At 43.8% G+C, this 24492-nt stretch overlaps 1 protein-coding gene across 1 annotated transcript in view; it reads left to right on the top strand.

Annotated features, from left to right (window-relative positions):
- LOC311103297 (KAT8 regulatory NSL complex subunit 1-like) overlaps nucleotides 1-24492 on the top strand; it is an 87874-nt gene that overhangs the window by 52757 nt on the left and 10625 nt on the right. Inside the window, 4 exon segments of the mRNA XM_084144832.1 lie at nucleotides 21503-21644; nucleotides 22303-22395; nucleotides 23002-23108; nucleotides 24095-24287. Of these exon segments, the coding sequence (XP_084000958.1) occupies nucleotides 21503-21644; nucleotides 22303-22395; nucleotides 23002-23108; nucleotides 24095-24287 (535 nt within the window).

Below are 24492 nucleotides of genomic sequence, written 5' to 3'. Positions count from 1 at the left end.
CAGAAACTAGGCTTATGTCACTACTTCACAGGAGCGCCATTTGAACGTAAACTTTTTTCTTTTTCAAAATGTGTTTTTTTGGCAGAAATGCCTTCTGGAACGTGAACTTTCATGTGCCTTTAATAACAAACTTGTATACCATCTGTAAATACGAGTAAAATTGTTAAATTATATGCCTAGTTGGTTTAGCCATGGAAAAAGACAGCAACCTTCCCGCTAGCCATGATTGGCCGAGATAATGAGTGGGCTGGACATGCTGAGCGATGAGTTCAGATTGGTCTTCCATGTAGCACGCTTCTGTCTATAATATGAGCTGGTCAGTATGTGTAGGTAATCCTTTCTAATGCAGCTTTTTTGAAAGACATCACGTAGTAGTAAGTGTTGCTCTCCACTTTCTGGAGGACCACGTTTTGAAATCAGTGGAATTAGAGTATGATAGCTAGGGAGATTAAGAAAATTCTGCCGTTTGATTGCAAATATGCAGACTGAGTCGAAAAGAGAACACACAGAAAGAAGGCTGTTGTAATCTGTGGACAGGTGTTTTACACATCTTCAAACTAAGGGCAACCATGGCATCCGTGACAGAGAGGAAGGGAAAAAGCATCCGTCCATGTATACGGGTAAGAGAGAGTAGCTAGCTACATTTTCAGATATTACATGTTTCTAATTTTGATAGAAAGTAGTTTTCATTTCAAGTTAAAGTGTACTGTTAGCTAGCTAGCTAATGTTACGCATATGGTCTGTGTAGTAATATTCGTATCTCAGAGCCATTTGCATTGCTAGTTATAGCCTAATGTAAGCTAACATTGAACCTGGTTGGTTAGCTACCTGCAGATTCTTTTTTATTTTTTTTTATTTAGCAGACGCTCTTATCCAGAGCGACTTACAGTTAGTGAGTGCATACATTTTCATACTGGCCCCCCGTGGGAAATGAAACCACAACCCTGGCGTTGCAAGCGCCATGCTCTTACCAACTGAGCTACAGGGGACCATGCAGGGTAGTAACGTTATGAGTTAGGATTATGGTTATTTGTTTAGCTAGCTAGCTACATGTCTAAAAAAAAGACTCCACTATGCAAGGAAAATGTTTGTCACTGCGACAACTGTCAATACACATAGCTTGTAAATTCGCTCTGGCTATCTACTCTGATTTCAGAGCACTCTCGTCTGAGTGTGCCAGAGCGCAGAATAAATGACGAATTTACGAACGCTCAACACCCATTGAATATGGCCGGTGTCAGTACATGTTGGTAATTAGATTGTTGCCAGCAGCACAGTTGCAGTTACCAATGCTCTGGATATCATAAAAACAGCCTAACCAGCTCTGCTATGGCGAGTAAAATGGTCAGTGTGAGCGGTTCTCTCATTTGTGTCTGGAAGTAGCTAGCCAGTGTTAGCCAGTTAGCTTGGGTGCTTGACTGCTGTTGTTAGGTCAGAACGCTCGGATCAACCCTACTTTTCGGCCAGAGCATCCAGTGTGCTCTGAATTTACGAACGGCCAATCTGACAACACTGTGAGTTTTACGAACACCCAGAGCACACTGGCACTCCAGATTAAATTTACGAACGCACCCGTAGTATAAGCCAGCCTTTAGTCTTGAAATCTTTGGTTGTTTAGTACATAGCCTCGCATGTGAATCCTTAAAGAGATGGGTGGGGCTAAAGCTTAAAAGGGTGTGAACGATGCTGAATGGGTGTAGACAAAGAAGAGCTCTCCAGTAGGTACCAAAACATTCAAGGCCCATTGTCTCAAAAGTGAGGTTACAGGTTTATCAACTTTCAAAGCAGAATTACTTTCCCATTGTTCCTCAACTGTATTGTATGAAATACCATTTTCTAGCTCTGAGTCTCTACTTTTATCCAATGTAAAAAACACAATTTCAAATTTTGTAACATAAGACTGAATTGAGCCGGTCGGTCTCAATTATCAAAAAATATATACAGTACCAGTCAAAAGTTTGGACACCTACTCATTGGGAGCTCTATCATGATTACATCCAAACTGTAACATAGTTTGGAGAGTGTAGGACAGGACTTCCCTAAACAGCCTCCCTCCTTTCTATCCCTCCCTGCTGCCTCTCAAAGGCTTAAGTTGATTAGAGGTTTTTCTATATAGAGACACTTGGGAAAGCACCCATTAAGAAAACCTGTGCCTGCAGTAGCTGATACAAGAGGTAACTGGCAGCTCTGGTAGACTACGTACCAAGCTGTTCTTGTCACAAACAATTTTAGGCTATTAGATGAATCTTGTTTGTCCTTCTATGTAACTCGGGCCATCATTTTACTAAGTACAGTACCAGTCAAAAGTTTGGACACACCTACTCATTCAAGGGTTTTTCTTAATTTTTACTATTTTCTACATTGTAGATTAATAGTGAATACATCAACACTATGAAATAACACATGGAATCATGTAGTAACCAAAAGTGTTAAACAAATGAAAATATATTTTATATTTGAGATTCTTCAAAGTAGCCACCCTTTGCCTTGATGACAGCTTTGCACACTCTTGGCTTTCTCTCAAACAGCTTCACCTGGAATGCTTTTCCAACAGTCTTGAAGGAGTTCCCACATATGCTGAGCACTTGTTGGCTACTTTTCCTTCACTCTGCAGTCCAACTCTTCCCGAACCATCTCAATTGTCCCGTGTAGATCAGTTGGTAGAGCATGGCGCTTGCAACGCCAGGGTTGTGGGTTCGATTCCCACGGCGAACCAGTATGAAAAAAATGCAGAAAGGTCGCTGGTTCTAATCCCTGAGCCGACTAGGTGAAAAATCTGTCTGTGCCCTTAAGCAAGGCACTTAACCCTAATTGCTCCTGTAAGTCGCTCTGGATAAGAGTGTCTGCTAAATTACTAAAATTTAAATTGGTTTGAGGTCTGGTGATTGTGGAGGCCAGGTCATTTGATGCAGCACTCCATCACTCTCCTTTTTGGTCAAATAGCCCTTACACAGCCTGGAGATGTGTTGGGTCATTGTCCTGTTGGAAAACAAATGATAGTCCCACTAAGTGCAAACCAGATGGGATGGCGTATCGCTGCAGAATGCTGTGGTAGCCATGCTGGTTAAGTGTGTCTTGAATTCTAAATAAATCACAGACTGTGTCACCAACAAAGCACTCCCACACCATCACACCTCCTCCATGCTACATGGTGGGAACCACACATGCGGAGATCATCCGTTCACCTACTCTGCGTCTCACAAAGACACGACGGTTGAAACCAAAAATCTCAAATTTGGACTCATCAGACCTAAGGACAGATTTCCACCGGTCTAATGTCCATTGCTCGTGTTTCTTGGTCCAAGCAAGTCTCTTCTTATTATTGGTGTCCTTTAGTAGTGGTTTCTTTGCAGCAGTTCGACCTGATTCACGCAGTCTCCTCTGAATAGTTGATGTTGATGTGTCTGTTACTTGAACTCTGTGAAGCATTTATTTGGGCTGCAATTACTGAGGCTGGTAACTCTAATGAACTTATCCTCTGCAGCAGAGGTAACTCTGGGTCTTCCTTTCCTGTGGCGGTCCTCATGAGAGCCAGTTCCATCATAGCGCTTGATGGTTTTTGCGACTGCACTTGAAACTTTCAAAGTTCTTGAAATGTTCCGTATTGACTGACCTTCATGTCTTAAAGTAATGATGGACTGTCATTTCTCTTTGCTTATTTGAGCTGTTCTTGCCATAATATGGACTTGGTCTTTTACCAAATAGTGCTATCTTCTGTATATCACCCCTACCATGTCACAACACAACTGATTGGCTCAAACGCATTAAGAAGGAAATAAATTCCACAAATTAACTTTTACAAGGCACACCTGTTAATTTAGATGCATTCCAGGTGACTACCTCATGAAGCTGGTTGAGAGAATGCCAAGAGTTTGCAAAGCTGTCAAGGCAAAGGGTGGCTGCTTTGAAGAATCTGAAATATAAAATATATTTTCATTTGTTTAACACTTTTTTGGTTACTACATGATTCTATATGTGTTATTTCATAGTTTTGATGTCTTCACTATTATTCTACAATATAGTAAATAGTAAAAAAATAAATAGAGAAAAACCGTGGAATGAGTAGGTGTGTTTAAACGTTTGACTGGTACTGTATATTATTAAATGATACAAATGTGGAATTAAATGGAATTTGTTTTACTTTCATAATTGACTGGAATTGAAATGTATTTGACTTCAACCCTGGTGTGTCTGCGGCTAACATCCCTAGCCTAATCTTTTCTTTAGGCTAGTGAAAAGGTATTGTGTGATGACTAACCCAGTTTCAAAAAAGGATAGATCCTGATTTATTTTGGTCTTTTTTTTTTGTAAACAGAATATATTATTTAGCTCTGGGTTTTTTTTCAACCAAACTGGATTTAAATGCCCCTGATGAGGTCTCTTATCCGGCCATCTCTGCCCGGCATGGTGATGTGTCTCTGGACAAGCCTGGGCCAATAGGGACGTGTGGAATTGGAACATGTAGAGGAGTGGAGCCTCAAACCGGTATCTGAGTTCCTTACCCTGTGGGTTGTGCAGTCAGACACGCAATGTTTTCCCATCCTCACATCTGGACTGGGTTAGCCAACACTACGTCTCTCCTTCCTAATACCAACCCACAACAATTTCATAACACACTATATTCACTCTCTCCTCTCTTCAACTCTCACCCTATTTCATCTCTCTACTCGCTCTCTACTACTCCCTCCCTCGCTCTTCTACTTTCACTCTCCCCTACTCTTTCTCTCTAGCTCATCATTTGTTCTTTATGTAATGACTCCAACATTCCAGCCCCACTTAACCCCGTTAAGTCACAGCAACAAGGCTTTAGGCCCCGTCCCCCCTCTGGCCCAGGCCCCAGCCACGGTCTGGTCTGGTGTCCCAGCAGCACACATTCAGTCTCTCCGTTCACCTGGAAACACAACGCCGGCCGGGGACGTCACAGAGCACAGAGAAGGCCCCGGGAATACAGGCCTACACTCTTCGGTCCCCGTCAGATCTGCACCCATCGAACCGTTTGGTTTGAATCATCTGTGGCCTAAATGTATTGCAGTATAGTCCTACCCCTTTCAAAGAACGCTGTGGGTATTGCATCGAGTTATCGGTATTTAGTGTTTCCCCCCCCCCCCCCCCTTTTTTTTTTTCACTGGAAAGCAGCTGTGCTTCTCCTTGTATGGATCGAAGAGTCCATGTGTCTTTTATTAGCAGAGAAAAGGGCAAAATACTTTTCCAGGAAGCCAGGCGCTAAAAGACAAACATAAACACAAACATGTAAAATTGGGTTTCGACGTCATGTTCTGTCAATCTTAGTTTCCTGTTCCTTCCTTGACTTTTCCCAAAGTAACTCTCGCCGGGTGCACAAGACCTCTGCCTATTGCCCCATATTACAGTATCCTGACAACATATTCCAGAACCATGACAGTTTAAATCTGTGTTCCAGCATTCCTCAGCTGCCTGGTTACAGCAGAACAGACAGGGAGGCATGTGACCCTCAGGGGTTAGATCTGCCTCCATCCCCAGATAGGAAGGAATCCTCAACCTTGTTCTATAACAAATATTGTATTTTGCAGTGCAGTTCAGCCCTCGAAACAGTGTGTAGAAAAAGGAATTCCTATACCAAAACCATTGTCTGAAAATTCAAAGAATTATATGTTATGAACCTAGCAAATATCTAAACCAGATGTGTCCTACCTTTTGGTAGGGTCATGAAAACAAGCCTTGTTGTGTCTGGGTCAGTTCCCCAGTTAAAACATCCACAATTGTTTACAAGACTTCCAAATGCAGTACTCTGCTAGTATTCCCGATTTATCTCCTCTCTGCAAGACATTGACCCTCATTGCAGTGAGGTCAAGAATGACACCACTCTCTCCTCCTCTCCCATCCGGCCCGGTTTAGAACCTGTGGAATATGCTGGTCCAGGGTAGCGTCCCGAATGCCACCCTATATAGTGCATTACTATTAACTTAAAAAGTAGTGCACTGTGTAGAGAAAAGGATGTCATTTGGGACGCAGTCCAGGTTTTTGGCTGGCTGGTGGTTGTCTCTCTTATGGTGTCTATAGAATCAGGTCTGTTATCGGGGGACCCAGAGAGGAGCCGATCAGCCTGGCCGGATGCCTGGTCCATACGCAACCGTCATACAACAGGAGTTATTTACTGGGTTCTACTGCCTTATCTCCCACACCAGGGGGCTAATAGTGGGAGGGCAGTTTGAGGCAGGTGGGGGTGAAGATAGAATGGAGGCAGGGTTAGGGGAGATAATCTACAATGCCCTTGTAGTGGAGGGGGAGGCATAAAGAGGAGGGTGGGAGGGGATAGAAATAAAGTACGGGAAAGGGGGGGGGGGGTATTGAGTATGGGAGAGGGGGTGAAGAGGTCGCTCGCTCGAGCGCGCATCCGACCATGTGTCCCCCAATGAAGAGGAGCAACACGGTGGAAATGTGCCTACAGGCAGACATGTGGTGGGGGCTGGGGGTGTGTGAGTGCAGAGAGGTACGGATAGGGTGCTTTTGTGTGTGTATGGCCCCCTTCAAAAATCAAGCACGCTGTCAGATTGGCATGTCAGGCGAACTTGAAGCCAGCCTACTTTAAAGTTGCTTCTGTCTGGCTGTGTAACAGAGTTAATATACTGTACATGGTGGATCAACATCCAGTCAAAATAATTGAGTGCTATGGTCTCTTTTCACTTTGAAATGTAGACAATTTTCTGTTGAAATGTAGACGATGCCACTGTTCGATTGCATTTCGATTGTGAACATTTTTGTCCTTGTAGAGAAGACTAAGCTGAAATGACAAGACGCTGCAGTATGCAGGACATGAGAGCTTAACCATTCTCACATAAACCCCTTCTGATTCACAGACAGTGTAAATCATCCAGTGCCTTCAGAAAGTTTTCACACCCCTTGAATTTTTCCACATTTTGTTGTTACAAAGTGGGATTAACCCCCCTAAGGTCGATGTCTGTGCCCTGCGGAAATCTAATTGGCATAATAAAATAAAAAAAGTCAGTTTAAGCTAGAGAGCAGTTATTTTTGCAATGGATGCGTCTCAATCCACCACATGCCTATGTCGCACTTCCACATCTGCAGTGAAAGGTGACAGCTCTAGAGCGGAGTTTGTCAGACCATGATATCGGTCTTCTCACAAAATCGTCTGTAGCGTCCGAACGGTTTGGCATACAAACTACACTGAACAAAAATATAAACGCAACATGTAAAGTGTTGATTCCATGTTTCATGAGTTGATATAAAAGATCCCAGAAATGTTCCATATGCACAAAAAGCTTATTTCTCTCAAATTTTGTGCAGTCCCAGTTCTTCAATGGCCTGCATACTTACCAGACATGTCACCCATTGAGTATGTTTGGGATGCTCTGGATTGACGTGTACGACAGCGTGTTCCAGTTCCTGCCAATATCCAGCAACTTCGCACAGCCATTAAAGAGGAGTGGGACAACATTCCGCAGGCCACAATCAACCGCCTGATCAACTATATGCGAAGGAGATGTCATACCAGATACTGACTGGTTTTCTGATCCACGCCCCTACCTTTTTTAAGGTATCTATCTGTGACCAACAGATGCATATCTGTATTCCCAGTCATGCAAAATCCATAGATTAGGGCCTAATGAATTTATTTCAATTGACTGATTTCCTTAGATGAACTGTAACTCAGTAAAACCTTTGAAATTGTTGCATTTATATTTGTTCAGTGTATTATGAACCCTCTATGGAAAGATGAGACTCTCACTAACAAGATGGTGTTCTCCGTTTTTGCTCTACAACCCCCACAAGCATCTTGGGACTCGTCTGAAGTCTGTACAGCCGATCTGCCAACTTCTGTCTGTAGCGTCTGAACAGTTTGTGCTAGTATGACCCCTCTGTGGAAAGGTGAGACTCTCACAAACATGTACATGTCAGTTGTTTAGCTCTAGGACCCCCATATGCCTCACAAGACTCGTCTGAAGGTCCCCCGGTACCAGTTGAAAAAATGAATGGAAGTATATAAGGCAACTGTTTAGTGCCAAAAATAAGAGGTTAAATACATGTAAAAAAGTAATAATAAAAATAACAAAAATCCTGCTCTTCCATATCTCTCAGAAATAGGATAGACACTTCAAAACAAACGCCCTTTTCGAAAATGTTTTGGGGGACGATTTGTTCCATGTTGTGAATGTGTTATTCAATGCGTTTGTATGGGGTAATGGCAGTAAGGCCAAAAATATTATTATTTTTTATACTTCAAGGGGTCTTTTAAAATTAAAAATCAAATACCTAAATGATCCTTGGTATGACCTTCTTAAAACAATTCCATATAGCTTAGTATAATCTTAGACCAAGCTTAGACTCTTATAGGTTGAAATGGATTGATTGTCATTTTTTTGTCAACAATCTACACAAAATACTCTGTCAAAGTGGAAGAAAGATTCTAACATTTGTATTAAAAAAATATATATATATGAAAAATAAAACGCTAATATCTTGATTAGATAAGTATTCAAGCCCCTGAGTCAATACATGTTAGAATCACCTTTGGCATCGATTACAGCTGTGAGTCTTTCTGGGTAAGTCTCTTAAGAGCTTTCTACATATTCATCAAGCTCTATCAAATTGGTTGTTGGTCATTGCCGGCTACAGGCTCTGCTGTAGCTGGCCGCAACCGGGAGACCAATGGGGCGGCGCACAATTGGCCCAGCGTCGTCCAGGGTAGGGGAGGGAATGGCCGGCAGGGAGGTAGCTCAGTTGGTAGAGCATGGCGTTTGCAACGCCAGGGCTGTGGGTTCGATTCCCACGGGGGGCCAGTATGAAAAAAAAAAAAAAAAAGAAGAATAATGTATGCACAAACTGTAAGTCGCTCTGGATAAGAGCGTCTGCTAAATGATGTAAATGTAATTGCTAGACAACCATTTTCAGGTCTTGCCATAGATTTTCAAGTAGATTTAAGTTAAAACTGTAACTCGGCCACTCAGGAACGTTTACTGTCTTCTTGGTAAGCAACTCCAGTGTAGATTTGGCCTTGCGTTTTAGGTTATTGTCCTGCTGAAAGGTGAATTCATCTCTGTGTCTGATGGAAAGCAGACTGAACCAGGTTTTCCTCTAGGATTTTGCCTGTGCATAGCTCCATTCCGTTTATTTTTTATCCTGGAAAAACTCCCCTGTCCTTAATGATTACACACATACCCATAACATGATGCAGCCATCACTATGCTTGAAAATATGGAGAGTGGTATTGTTGTTGGATTTGCCCCAAATATAACACTTTGTATTCAGGACAAAAAGTTAACTGCTTTGCCACTTTTTTTTGCAGTATTACTTTAGTGCCTTGTTGCAAACAGGATGCATTATTATGTTTTGGAATATGTTTTATTCTGTACAGGCTTCCTTTTCACCCTGTCGATTAGGTTAGTATTGTGGAGTAACTACAATGTTGTTGATCCATCCTCAGTTTTCTCCTATCACAGCCATTAAACTCTGTAACTGTTTTAAAATCACCATTGGCCTCCATTGTGAAATCCCTGAGCAGTTTCCTTCCTCTCTGGCAACTGATCTTTGTAGTGACTGGGTGTATTGATACACCATCCAAAGTTTAATAACGTCACCATGCTGAAAGGGATAGTCAATGTCTGCTTTTATATATATTTTTTAAATCTACCAATAGGTGCCCTTCTTTGTGTCATTGGAAAACCTCCCTGGTCTTTGTGGTTGAATCTGTGTTTGAAATTCACTGAGGGACATTACAGATAATTGTACGTGTGGGGTACAGAGATTCGAGGTAGTCATTCCAAAATCATGTTAAACACAATTATTGCACACAGATTGACTCCATGCAACTTATTATGTGACTTCTTTATCAAATTTTTATTCCTGAACTTATTTATGCATGCCCAAACAAAGGGGTTGAGTACTTAATGATATTTCAACTTTTAAATGTTGTATTAATTAATAAAAATACATAATTCCACTTTGACATAATGGGGTATTGTGTGTAGGCCAGTGACAAACTATATTTAATCTTTAATAATAGTATTTATCAAAGGCTCTCACTATCTATCCTCCATCACATACTTTATATAGTAGAGGACTATGGTAGAGGAATATGTAGGCCTGAGGCTAGTAAGCCGTTGTAGGGGATTGGCCCACCCTTGATCTGGCCTCGTTATAAAACATGTTTTGAAGGGGCAATCTGGGATTCAAACAACAAAGCAGGTCACCCCACCACTGTTTCATTGGCTCTAGGCCTATATCGTTAATTTAAATCACCGATATTGCCCCTTTAAACCATGTTTCCCTGTCGGTGCTTATGGCATGTTGGTCTCAGTCGGTCAGTTAAATAAAATACAATTGTATTTATCACATGTTTCGTGAACAACAGGTGTAGAGTAACAGTGAAATGCTTACTTACGGGCCCTTCCCAACAATGCAGAGAGAAATAATAGAAAATAAATAACACGTAATAATAAATACACAATGAGTAACGATAACTTGGCTATATGCACGGGTTACCAGTACCGAGTCAATGTGCAGGGGTACGAGATAATTGAGGTAGATATGTACATATAGGTAGGGATAAAGGGACTTGGCAACCGGATAGACAATAAACAGTAACAGCAGCGCATGTGATGAGTCAAAACAGTGCAAAAAGGGTCAATGCAGATAGTCCGGTAGCTATTGGTTAACTATTTAACTAACTATTTAACAGTCTTATGGCTTGGGGGTAGAAGCTGTTCAGGGTCCTGTTGGTTTCAGACTTTGTGCATCGGTACCGCTTGCTGTGTGGTAGCAGAGAGACCAGTCTATGACTTGGGTGGCTGGAGTCTTTGACAATTTTTGGCCCCAGTGATGTACTGGGCCGTACGCACTACCCTATGTAGCGCCTTGCGGCCGGATGCCAAGCAGTTGCCATACCAGGCGGTGATGCAGCCAGTCAAGATGCTCTCAATGGTGCAGTTGTATAACTTTTTGAGGATCTGAAGGCCCATGCCAAATCTTTTCAGCCTCCTGAGGGGGATGAGGCGTTGTAAAGCCCTTTTCACGGCTGTGTTGGTGTGTGTGGACCATGATCATTCTTTCCTTAGTGATGTGGACAGCGAGAAACTTGAAGCTCTCGACCTGCTCCAGTACAGCCCTGTCTGTGGATGGGGGCGTGCTCTGCCCTTCGTTTCCTGTAGTCCACTATTAGCTCCTTTGTCTTGCTGACATTGAGGGAGAGGTTGTTGTCCTGGCACCACACTGCCAGGTCTCTGACCTCCTCCCTATAGGCGGTTTCATCGTCATGGGTGATCAGGCCTACCACCGCCGTGTCATCAGCAAACTCAATGATGGTGTTGGAGTCAGACCATTCAGAAGAGCTCTGGTTAGCTCCCTGTATTTTTCCAGCAGGAATGGAATGGGTTTGTAAATGCCCTTGCCAGACTTCTCCATTCCTCACCCACTTCTCCTCTTTCACCAGCTTCTCTCCTCTCGGCTCCTCACTCCGCTACTCCCCTCTCCCTCCATTCTTTCCGCCTCCTCACTCCCTCCCTCTGCTTCTCGCCTCTCTCTTTCACTCCCGCCATCTCACTCGTCTCTCTCACTCGCGCCGCCTTTGCTGCGCCATGAAGGCTAGTCATGTGATAGGGGAGAGGTGGGCGGGACCGTTGTTTTTTTCTCTCCCAGCACATCAAACCCTTTGTTCTCCACTAAACCCCACCCACAGACACATACACACATGCTGACTGGAAGAGCTGCTTTCTCTCCACCCTCCTCTCTCTCTCTCTCTCTCTCTGTCTTTTGTCGCTGCTAAAAGCAGCATGTGTCTCCTGGCTCATCCCACACTGCTAATGGCATTTAGATATGCTCATGTATTTTAAAGAAGGGTGGATGATTTTTCTCCCAATGCGCTCATTCCTTTCCCTTTAATAGTCAGATGTTATTTCCTTCTGACGGTTTAGTCCCTGTTACCTCAGCGACCATGACGATTACCACCGGCCTTTTATTTCCTGTGTGTTTGTTTTGCCTCACTGCTCGCTGCGTTCATTTCCTCGTTGGGCGGGTTTCTCGTTTGTGTGTGTATACTACTGACTGACAGACATATGTAAGCTACTGGCTGACTTCTGAAAATATCTGAAATATTCATGAAAGTGTTAGATTTCTACAAATCATAAGGCACTTGGTTTGATGTTGGAGTGGTGGGCTAGTTTGATGTTATGATTGCTATATTGAGCATGATATTCCATTCTATTTCTCTCTATAGTTTACCAGCTAGCCATCATCTGGTGGTCTGGCATTCCTTTACTATGGACATTACTACTGTCTAGCTACACACACATATATATATATATATATATATATATATATATATATATATATATATATATATATATATATATATATATATATATATATATATATATATATATATATATATATATATATATATATATATACACACACACACACACACACACACACACACACACACACACACACACACTACAAAACAGAATGGCTGTGACGATACCAGTATCGCAATATTTTGTCCTTGCAAAAAATGAAAATGCGACGCAGATCAAACTCTTTGGTCCTTTAAAAACCTGCTGTATGTAAAATATTGGGAAATAAATAAATGCCACTTTGGATGACAATATAATTATGTTTGTTTCCAACAATAGGGCTGTTCTCTTACAGAAGTTAAATCCACTTTGTTTTGTTTCCTTGCCTCGATACTAACGAGTATCGTGACACTGGTATCGTCTCGGCCCTGCAAAACAGCTCCCATTCCTAGGTGAGAGCAGAGTAGAGAGCGGTGTGAATGACTCACCCCGGGTGAGAGGACAGGACCCCCACGCTTCAAGGTCACACACACACACTTTCCTACCACAAAGCCAGACATGCTCCTTACTGATGTTATTCTGGATTTCTTCTCAATGCCAGGCAGTGTATCCCTATATTTCCACCAGGGCTTGTTTCACCCAGACACGGCCTCCCGGAGCTCTGTGACCTCTCTGTATGTGTCTCTGAAGTGAGGTCTCTCACAGAGACACAGGAAGTGTCAAATCAAATCAAATGTTATTTCTCACATGCTTCGTGAACAACAAGTCTAGACTAACAGTAAAAATCTTCCTTAAGGGCCCTTTCCCAACAGTGCAAAGAGAAATAATAGAAAATAAATAACACGTAATAATATATACACAATGAGTAATGATAACTTGGCTATATGCACAGGTTACCAGTACCGAGTCAATGTGCAGGGGTACGATGTAATTGCGGTAGATATACACTACCGTTCAAAAGTTTGGGGTCACTTAGAAATGTCCTTGTTTTTGAAAGAAAAGCAAATTTTTTGTCCATTTTAAAATAACATCAAATTGATCAGAAATACAGTGTAGACATTGTTAATGTTGTAAATGGCTATTGTAACTGGAAACGGCAGATTAAAAAATAAATAAAAAATGGAATATCTACATATGCGTACAGAGGCCCATTATCAGCAACCATCAGTCCTGTGTTCCAATGGCACGTTGTGTTTGCTAATCAAATCAAATCAAAATCAAATCAAATCAAATTTTATTGGTCACATGCGCCGAATACAACAGGTGCAGACATTACAGTGAAATGCTTACTTACAGCCCTTAACCAACAGTGCATTTATTTTAAACAAAAAAGTAAGAATAAAACAACAACAAAAAAGTGTTGAGAAAAAAAGAGCAGAAGTAAAAATAAAGTGACAGTAGGGAGGCTATATATACAATAAAATAAAGTGACAGTAGGGAGGCTATATATACAGGGGGGTACCGTTGCATAGTCAATGTGCGGGGGCACCGGCTAGTTGAGGTAGTTGAGGTAATATGTACATGTGGGTAGAGTTAAAGTGACTATGCATAAATACTTAACAGAGTAGCAGCAGCGTGAAAAGGATGGGGTGGGGGGGCAGTGCAAATAGTCCGGGTAGCCATGATTAGCTGTTCAGGAGTCTTATGGCTTGGGGGTAGAAGCTGTTGAGAAGTCTTTTGGACCTAGACTTGGCACTCCGGTACCGCTTGCCGTGCGGTAGCAGAGAGAACAGTCTATGACTAGGGTGACTGGAGTCTTTGACAATTTTGAGGGCCTTCCTCTGACACCGCCTGGTATAGAGGTCCTGGATGGCAGGGAGCTTTGCCCCAGTGATGTACTGGGCCGTACGCACTACCCTCTGTAGTGCCTTGCGGTCAGAGGCCAAGCAGTTGCCATACCAGGCGGTGATGCAACCAGTCAGGATGCTCTCGATGGTGCAGCTGTAGAATTTTTTGAGGATCTGAGGACCCATGCCAAATCTTTTTAGTCTCCTGAGGGGGAATAGGCTTTGTCGTGCCCTCTTCACGACTGTCTTGGTGTGTTTGGACCATGATAGTTCGTTGGTGATGTGGACACCAAGGAACTTGAAGCTCTCAACCTGTTCCACTACAGCCCCGTCGATGAGAATGGGGGCGTGCTCAGTCCTCTTTTTTTTCCTGTAGTCCACAATCATCTCCTTTGTCTTGGTCACGTTGAGGGAGAGGTTGTTGTCCTGGCACCACACGGCCAGATCTCTGACCTCCTCCCTATAGGCTGTCTCATCGTTGTCGGTGATCAGGCCTACCACTGTTGTGTCGTCGGCAAACTTAATGATGGTGTTGGAGTCGTGCCTGGCCATGCAGTCATGGGTGAACAGAGAGTACAGGAGGGGACTGAGCACGCACCCCTGAGGGGCCCCCGTGTTGAGGATCAGTGTGGCAGATGTGTTGTTACCTACCCTTACCACCTGGGGGCGGCCCGTCAGGAAGTCCAGGATCCAGTTGCAGAGGGAGGTGTTTAGTCCCAGGATCCTTAGCTTAGTGATGAGCTTAGAGGGCACTATGGTGTTGAATGCTGAGCTGTAGTCAATGAATAGCATTCTCACGTAGGTGTTCCTCTTGTCCAGGTGGGAAAGGGCAGTGTGGAGTGCGATAGAGATTGCATCATCTGTGGATCTGTTGGGGCGGTATGCAAATTGGAGTGGGTCTAGGGTTTCTGGGATTATGCTGTTGATGTGAGCCATGACCAGTCTTTCAAAGCACTTCATGGCTACAGACGTCAGTGCTATGGGTCGGTAGTCATTTAGGCAGGTTATCTTAGAGTTCTTGGGCACGGGGACTATGGTGGTCTGCTTGAAACATGTTGGTATTACAGACTCAGTCAGGGACATGTTGAAAATGTCAGTGAAGACACTTGCCAGTTGGTCAGCACATGCTCGGAGTACACGTCCTGGTAATCCGTCTGGCCCTGCGGCCTTGTGAATGTTGACCTGCTTAAAAGTCTTACTCACATCGGCTACGGAGAGCGTGATCACATAGTCGTCCGGAACAGCTGGTGCTCTCATGCATGCTTCAGTGTTGCTTGCCTCGAAGCGAGCATAGAAGTGGTTTAGCTCGTCTGGTAGGCTTGTGTCACTGGGCAGCTCGCGGCTGTGCTTCCCTTTGTAGTCTGTAATAGTTTTCAAGCCCTGCCACATCCGACAAGCGTCAGAGCCAGTGTAGTATGATTCAATCTTAGACCTGTATTGACTCTTTGCCTGTTTGATGGTTCGTCGGAGGTCATAGCGGGATTTCTTATAAGCGTCCGGGTTAGAGTCCCGTTCCTTGAAAGCGGCAGCTCTACCCTTTAGCTCAGTGCGGCTGTTTCCTGTAATCCATGGCTTCTGGTTGGGGTATGTACGTATGGTCACTGTGGGGACGACATCATCGATGCACTTATTGATGAAGCCAGTGACTGATGTGGTGTACTCCTCAATGCTGTCTGAAGAATCCCGGAACATGTTCCAGTCTGTGCTAGCAAAACAGTCCTGTAGCTTAGCATCTGCGTCATCTGACCACTTTTTTATTAGCCGAATCACTGGTGCTTCCTGCTTCAGTTTTTGCTTATAAGCAGGAATCAGGAGGATAGAGTTATGGTCAGATTTGCCAAATGGAGGGCGAGGGAGAGCTTTGTATGCGTCTCTTTGTGTGGAGTAAAGGTGGTCTAGAGTTTTTTCCCCTCTGGTTGCACATTTAACATGCTGGTAGAAATGAGGTAGAACGGATTTAAGTTTCCCTGCATTAAAGTCCCCGGCTACTAGGAGCGCTGCATCTGGATGAGCGTTTTCCTGTTGATTAATGGCCTTGTACAACTCATTCAGTGCAATCTTAATGCCAGCATTGGTTTGTGGTGGTAAATAGACAGCTATGAAAAATATAGATGAAAACTCTCTTGGTAAATAGTGTGGTCTACAGCTTATCATAAGATACTCTACCTAAACCAAGTTTATCATTTTAAAAGGCTAATTGATCATTAGAAAACCCTTTTGCAATTATGTTAGCACAGCTGAAAACTGCTGTGCTGATTAAAGAAGCAATAAAACTGGCCTTCTTGAGACTAGTTGAGTCTCTGGAGCATCAGCAATTGTGGGTTCGATTACAGGCTCAAAATGGCCAGAAACAAATAACTTTCTTCTGAAACTCGTCAGTCTATTCTTGTTCTGAGAAATGAAGGCTATTCCATATGAGAAATTGCCAAGAAACTGAAGATCAGTCTCAACGTCAACAGTGAAGAGGCCACTCCGGGATGCTGACCTTCTAGGCAGAGTTGCAAAGTAAAAGCCATATCCCAGACTGGCGAAGGTCAGCATCCCGGAGTCGCCTCTTCACTGTTGACGTTGAGTCTCAAGAAGGCCAGTTTTATTGCTTCTTTAATCAGCACAGCAGTTTTCAGCTGTGCTAACATAATTGCAAAAGGGTTTTCTAATGATCAATTAGCCTTTTAAAATGATAAACTTGGATTAGCAAACACAATGTGCCATTGGAACACAGGACTGATGGTTACTGATAATGGGCCTCGGTACGCCTATGTAGATATTCCATAAAAAATCAGCCGTTTCCAGCTACAACAGCCATTTACAACATTAACAATGTCTACACTGTATTTCTGATCAATTTTACGTTATTTTAATGGACAAAAAAATTTGCTTTTCTTTCGAAAACAAGGGAATTTATAAGTGACCCCAAACTTTTGAACGGTAGTGTATACATATAACTAGGAATAAAGTGACAACAGGATAGATAATAAACAGTAGCAGCAGCGTATGTGATGAGTCTAAAAAAGTTGGTGCAACAAGGGTCAATGCAGATAGTGTGTGGTAGTGTGATGGATGGATCTATAAGAGGGAGCATCACCAGAGAGGATGGCCACTTAACCTCCCCTCTGACCGAGAGGAGACAAGTCCCAGACCGCATCCAAGCAACCGAGAATGTCAATTAAAAGTCGAAAGAGAAAAGCGAGTGACTCAGTGGTATATGTTTGGCAGCTACTAATCCATGGTTTGTGTTAGTAAATATCACTGTACTAGTCAGAGATGGAAAGTGGCACTTGTTTTCCTGATGGCCATCACACTCACACAGAATTGTTGTATTACAGTTTTGTCAGAAAGTCAAGGAAGAGGCCTGTTTTACCGAACGCCCTCGCCGGCTCTGAGCGCTTATTGAAATGAGTGGTGAATAAATGTAAGATGTCTTGTTATTTCTAAAGAACCTTGTCTGGGTTTCTGGAAGTCAGAAGGGGCACTTCACATGCCCTCTATGACAGTGTTGTTATATTACACACATATCATGTTTTGTGTGGGAGAGATTTCTTGTCGGAGCTCCTGTCCTGGTTTTTGTTTATTCGATTTAACTTGTGTGTGTTTTCCTGTGTGGGTGTTTCTGTGAACGTCAGTGTTATTGGTTGTCCCTGTACTGGTGCTTTTCCACTAAGGCTTACCCCTATGCCAGTAGGTCGCCAGTGTTTTATGTTAATGTGAGCTCTAGTGTAATTGTTTCCATCAGGAGTGTGACACTAAGACTTGGGGCGAGCAGAACCAACAACCTCTGCATCATTCAAGACACTGCCTCTGTCTCTGTCTCTGTGTGTGTGTCTTGAGTGAAAGAGAGGGGGAGAGAGAATGTGATTGTGGCTACTTCCTGTTCCTGTGTGGATCACAGAAAGGAGAGGGGGGAGTCATTGTGTCACTACAGCAGCAGGCAGGCAGCAGCCAAAACTCCTCCCTCTGTCCCTTACCCTCTCTCTCTCACCCTCCCTCTCCACAGCTCTACTACACACAGCATTCTCCCTCTCTCTCCATAGCCCTACAACGCATGGTTCATTCGCTCTCCCCTCCACTGCCCCCGGTGGCTGACTGTAGTACTGCAGTACTTGGCCTACTACAGTACTCCCCCTCCCCCACACTCACCACAGCCCATGTGGAATTTTTTTAATTGAAAAAATAGACTTGGGGTAGAAAACAGCCCTGTATATTTAAAATGAACAGGATAAACAGTGGATTCAGGGGTCCTGGTTCAGATTTGTGTTTGTTTGGTTAGACAGGAAGAGTTAATTGTTTCTCTCCTATAACTTGTCTTTGGTTCCCTACCACGTTCCCTACCACGTTCCCTCCCCGCAATGGCCTTTTTTATAGGTCCATGTGTGCTTTATTGCTAATCAGAATATAAAATACAGCATCTCTGAGTAGATGATTATTCAGTCTTCTGAAATCCTCCCATATGTTACTGCTCACTGGCTACCTTCATGGAACTGGCCACGTCACACTCCAGGGGCCTTTTCCTATATCACACTACCAATGGAAATGGGAGGCTGCCTTACTTTCGTTTTCATACAGTTCTGTGTGCTATAATTAGTCTGCATGTGTGATTGTGTGCTAATGAAGAGAGGGAGTATACAGTGCATTCGGAAAGTATTCAGACCCCTTGACTTTTTACACATTTTGTTACGTTACAGCCTTATTCTAAAATGGATTCAATTTGTTTTTTCCCCCTCATCAATCTACACACAATACCCCATAATGACAAAGCAAAAACAGGTTTTTAGGAATGTTTTCTAATTTATTAGAAAATAAACTTTTAATCACATTTACATAAGTATTCAAACCCTTTACTCAGTACTTTGTTGAAGCACCTTTGGCAGCCATTACAGACTCAAGTCTTCTTGGGTATGACGCTACAAGCTTGGTACACCTGTTTTTGGGGAGTTTCTCCCATTATTTTCTGCAGATCCTCTCAAGCTCTGTCAGGTTGGATGGGGAGCGTTGCTGCACAGCTGTTTTCAGGTCTCTCCAGAGATGTTCGATCTGGTTCAAGTCCGGGCTCTGGCTGGGCCACTCAAGGACATTCAGAGACTTGTCCCGAAGCCACTCCTGCGTTGTCTTGGCTGTGTGCTTAGGGTCGCTGTCCTGATGGAAGGTGAACCTTCGCCCCAGTCTGAGGTCCTGAGCGCTCTGGAGCACATTTTCATCAAGTATCTCTCTGTACTTTGCTCCGTTAATCTTTCCCTCGATCCTGACTAGTCTCCCAGTCCCTGCCGCTGAAAAACACCCCCACAGCATGATGCTGCCACCACCATGCTTCACCGTAGGGATGGTGCCAGGTTTCCTCCAGACGTGACGCTTGGCATTCAGGCCAAAGAGTTCAATTTTGGTTTAATCTGACCAGAGAATCTTGTTTTGGCAAACTCCAAGCGGGCTATCATGTGCCTTTTACTGAGGAGTGGTATTGTGTGTATATTGATGAGGATTTTTGAATAAGGCTGTAACGTAACAACGTTATCATGTCTTTTTCCTGAAGGGTGTATTTATATTCAGCCGTCATGAAAAGGTGTGTGTGTGTGTGTGTGTGTGTGTGTGTGTGTGTGTGTGTGTGTGTGTATAGACAGGCGACACTTTGGAGCATTCATTTGAATGTATGACATGAAATCTCTGAGTCTTCGAAATACATGTTCCTTTTTTACATTGCCTGAAAACAGCATATTTAGCTATACTAGTCCTCCTAGGCTTAAGTCTCTGTGTCGGTATAAGAGATTCTGGGAGCGAGAACATAGCCCCTTCTAAACAAAAAGTGACCTTGTTTGGTTGGTCTGTATTGATTATTGATAGCTGTAAAGAGGGTGAGAATGAAAGCCGTAGGGTGTTTGGGAGAGTATTGAACCAGTGGGCTGTCCCAAATGACACCCTATCCCCTATATAGTTCACTAATTTTGACCAGAGTCCCATGGGCCGTGGTCAAAAGTAGTGCACTAAATAGGGAATAGGGTGCCATTTGGGACGCACCCATAGTGTGTTGAGAGGTTGTCCTCTAAATTCCAGTCAGTGTAGATGAGGAGGGAGAAAAGGAGGGGGCGGGGGAGGAGGGCCTGTTGCAGCAGAGGCGTCACTGGTCTCCAGCCATCTCACCAGACTGGTAGGAAAGTGGGTTATGTAAAACTGGCTCTATAGAAAGAACATAGCAGCCCTCTCTCTCTACATGCCCCTTCACTTTCTCCATTTCTGATCATATCTCTTTTCCCCACCTTCTCTCTTACTCCCATTGCACTGATTTCTTGCCCTCATTGTCCCTGTCTTCCCTGTCCCACCCTCGTTTCTCTCTGTCTCTGTCCCTCCCTCTTTCTGGGACAGAGTGTGATCGAGGGTAATCTTGAGTCATTTCACAGAGAGCTCTTCCTAACCAAAATGTCCTTCGCTCACAGCGCCATCATGTCGAAATCTTGGCTTGAACACAGCACGTTCAGGGTTGGGGAGGCAACTACTAGGCGTGCAGACCCAGGTGTAGAACACATGGGAAGGTGGCAACTACAGGTTTGAAACTTGGTAAATGTTGAACTGCTACTGCTATTGAAATGTAAGAAACACTAACAAAGTCGAGCAGCTTGGGGAGCCAAGAGAAAGTGTCGATTGAATTAGACTAAAGGTCATCAGTCACTGGGGGACTGGAAAGTGTGTGTTAGGCATGGGCATTTGATTTCACTATTCGAATAATATCATGCATTTTTTAATTCAGTGGGGACTTGCTCGCGTGACTCAGGAGAGGTGATGCACTTTGCTTGTTGGAAGGAGGGAGAGGGGAATTTCCATTGATTAGAAATCTCCTACTTCACTTGCTACACAAGGAGCCTCTGACTGTAAAGCTGCTTTGATTGACCGACAACAACAAGCTAGAGGCGTGAATAGTGTCTAGGCTACCGGTGCATCTTCTTTATGGGGCGCATTCATAAAAACTGTCATAAAACTGTTGTTTTATAAAAATGTTGTATGGTCTGTCCTGGAATGTAGCAATGTCACATAGATAATGAAATCAAATTTTAGATGTAAAAACAAAATACACTTAAGTAACCGAATACTAATGCCGTTGGAATAACCGTGCCCATCCCGTGTGTATGTGTGTGATGGCTTAAATGTAATAATGAAAGTCTGTGGCTAGTGTTGAGTGGAGGTGGGTGGATGTTTTTGAGGGTTTACTTCAATCCAAAAGGCCTTGTCACTGACCTCGGAGCCCTCACTGACCTTCCTTCAAACAAGCAATCACACTTCCCACACACAATCTCTCTCTCTCTCTCACTCACTCACTCACTCACTCACTCACTCACTCACTCACTCACTCACTCACTCACTCACTCACTCACTCACTCTCTCACACACACACCCTTCTCTCCTGCCTCTGCTCTGACCCTGTCCTCCTCTCTCTCTGCTCTACAGATGGAGACGTGCGGAGGGGCGCTATGCGGTGGATAGGGCCTCTATAGTCAGCCACTGGAACTGGCTGCAGGCCCACGTGTCCGACCTGGAGTATCGAATCCGCCAGCAGACCGACATCTACCGCCAGCTCCGCTCCAACAAGGTCAGCACCACCACCACACAATAAACACAACACTGATTTTTAACACTTGATTACCTTTTTTTTGTTTAGTAATTCAATGTTTCTCTATGGTCAGCACCCTCAGTCTCAGCCACCTGGGTTGCCCTGGCAACAAGCCCAAGAGTGGAGGGGGAGGGGGCGGACCAGGTGAAAGTCATGATGTCATTGGTAGATGGGGATGTAGAAGCAGGTCACGTGACCTAACATGTCTCTCGCACCCCACGCTCAAAGTAGCTCAGCTCACACCTCAACGACAGATGAGAAAAGTGGGAATGCTTTTCTATTCTGTTCTTATCAAGAGTATGGTGCGCACCTCGATACCGCTGACATGTCGGTCTGCTTTTATCCTTCACTCTCTTCCCCTCTCTTATCTTCTGCTTCTTCCTTTCTTTTTCTTTCTTTCTTTCTCTCTTTCTTTCTTTCTCTCACTTCATCCATCCAACAGTAATTTCCCAGTGGAATATCATAGCCTTCCTGGTAACATCTATAGTAAATTGTCTCAACAGCTTGTTCATGGTGCCCCTTACCTTGTCTGTGGCTACACCAAAACCAGTTTCTTTGGTGCAAAGCCACTGTTATCTCTGGTATTATGAATCAGAAGGACTGAAGAGCTCACCCTGGCCTATCTGCGCTCTCGTAGGATTCCATAACGCTGGCAGAGACCTCCCTCTTTGACGTGTCACCCGAGGATGGGGAGGTGAAGGCGGAGCCTGTTGGTTGCCCGGTAATACAGGTAAATGAGTCTGACGATGTAACTGTCCAATCAGATCCTCAACAAGCCTGTGTCTTCATTTCTTAGACATCAAATCGCATGTCCTAAACATGCCCTAATTTTCAGTGAACATGTCCAAAATTCAATTAGTACTACATCCTCTTAAGTCAGGTAGTATGATGTACTGTATCATAGAGAAAGGGAGAACAAATGTGACTTTTCCACTTAGTGTGGTCCCTCCCTACCAGTTCAGGGGAGAAAGAGAAGAGGGAGGGAGGGAGAGATGACAGCGCTCAAGATGGCACGCTGGCACTGTGCCCAAAACCGAGAGACGGGAACAAGACTCTCCCACAAAACCACAACCAGCCTCCGGGACTTAGGAGGGAGGGGGTAGGGAGGGAGGAGGGACTACTGTCTCGGGAAGAGAATGGGTGAGGAGGGGGAGGTCCCAAAACAGTGGTGGTCTTTGTTTTGTCATGCCAAGTGGTGTTGACCTTTCTATCCATTCAGTTGTGGCCCGAGGAATTCACTAGGCTGTAGTGGAATGGAGTTCAGGAGGGTGGGTTGGAAGAGAGTTTAAGAAGGGGAGTTCCATGGTAGGCGTGCCAACCTTGTCTTTGGTTCCAGGAGTGCGGCTCAGACGGTGGGGCGGAGGGTCCCGGATCGGTCTCCGTGGAAAAAGGCCTGAGGAAAGGATGCGCGTCCGGGAGACAGGTTAACGGGATCATCAACAGGTACGACACGACCGAATAAACCCAGTCCTCCAGTTTATGGCGTGGGTCAATAGTCCTACATTGTCCATATTTATTAGTGCTGAGCGATTAACCGAAATGTCGGTTATTTTTCGGTTTTTAAACAACTAGTTGACCGACATCGGTTCAATTATTAGAATTCCATTTAGTTCTCTTTGCACAGTTTCTGTAGATAAATCAGATCCAGCCTGAACTGTGCGATGTAGTAGGGAGTTGTAGTTTCCAACAGGCCAATATTCTACATAGTTTAGCCTATAAAATGTGGTAATTAACTACAATGAGCATAATCCATTGTACATCTACTTGTCCGGTCTCTGTTTCTTTTATGCCTGCTACGGAAGAGGCAGAATGCGCGATTGTGAGGGGATATTAATTTTATTTTATTTCACCTTTATTTAACCAGGTAAGGATATAGAGAGCAGCTGTTGCTTCGCGAGGTATCTCTACCTGAAAATACATGATCTAAGTGATTGATAGTTGGTATTCAGCAGTCATAAAAGTATGCCTTATTTACTTTGAAGAACTACAAAATAGTGATTTTATCAGACAGCATAGGCAGCAGCTCTATAGAGATGAGATGATGACTTGGAATGAAATAATAAAGTCATACAAATGTAATATACACAACTGAAATATTTTGTTAAAGTAATGTGAATAAATTATGCTTAAGTGATAAGAAGTAATGATGGGCAGTTACTACATTCATGGGACTTTTATTAATTGTTTTATTCTGTGTTACAGCATTCAGCCCAAATAATCGAAACCGAAAATGTGATTTGTTTTTTTTAATCGAACCGAAACCGAACCGACCTCAAAAAGCACTAATCACTCAGCACTAATATTTATTTACATTTATATTTACATCATTTAGCAGACGCTCTTATCCAGATCTGCAGTGCACAGGGTTTCACTTTATTTTTTCGTGTAGCGTAGTATTGATGAGCGACTGTCCCTCCCCCTCCCTCCAGCCTGCGGCCTGCTTCTCCAGAGTGTTCTGACCTGGAGGAGCAGCTGAGGAAGCAGAAGCAGCCCTCGTCCCGGCCCCAGTTACTGTGCTCCGCTCAGGATGACACGTGTGTGGCGGCCCGCACACGCCCCCTCCTCAGCTGCAAGAGACGACGCCTCGTCAGGCCCAGCTCCGTCACCAACCTCAACCGCAAGGTTGGTGTGTGTGTGTGTGCTTTGCTGTTTGTGTGTGTGTTCTTCCATGTGTGTGTAATATTGTTTGTGTGTTGGTGTGTTTTCAATGCTACATTGTCATTTAGTGTGTTTTTTGCTTATTTTTTTTTACTGGGTAGTGAATGAGTGTATTGTTTGGGCTAGTATGTCTGTCAGTGTCCTTGAACTACAGAGTGGTTGGCTGATA

Source organism: Coregonus lavaretus (assembly GCF_964263955.1).
Source record: "Coregonus lavaretus genome assembly, chromosome: 28".
NCBI classification, from domain to species: Eukaryota; Metazoa; Chordata; class Actinopteri; order Salmoniformes; family Salmonidae; genus Coregonus; species Coregonus lavaretus.
This window is presented reverse-complemented; position numbering and strand designations above follow the sequence as displayed.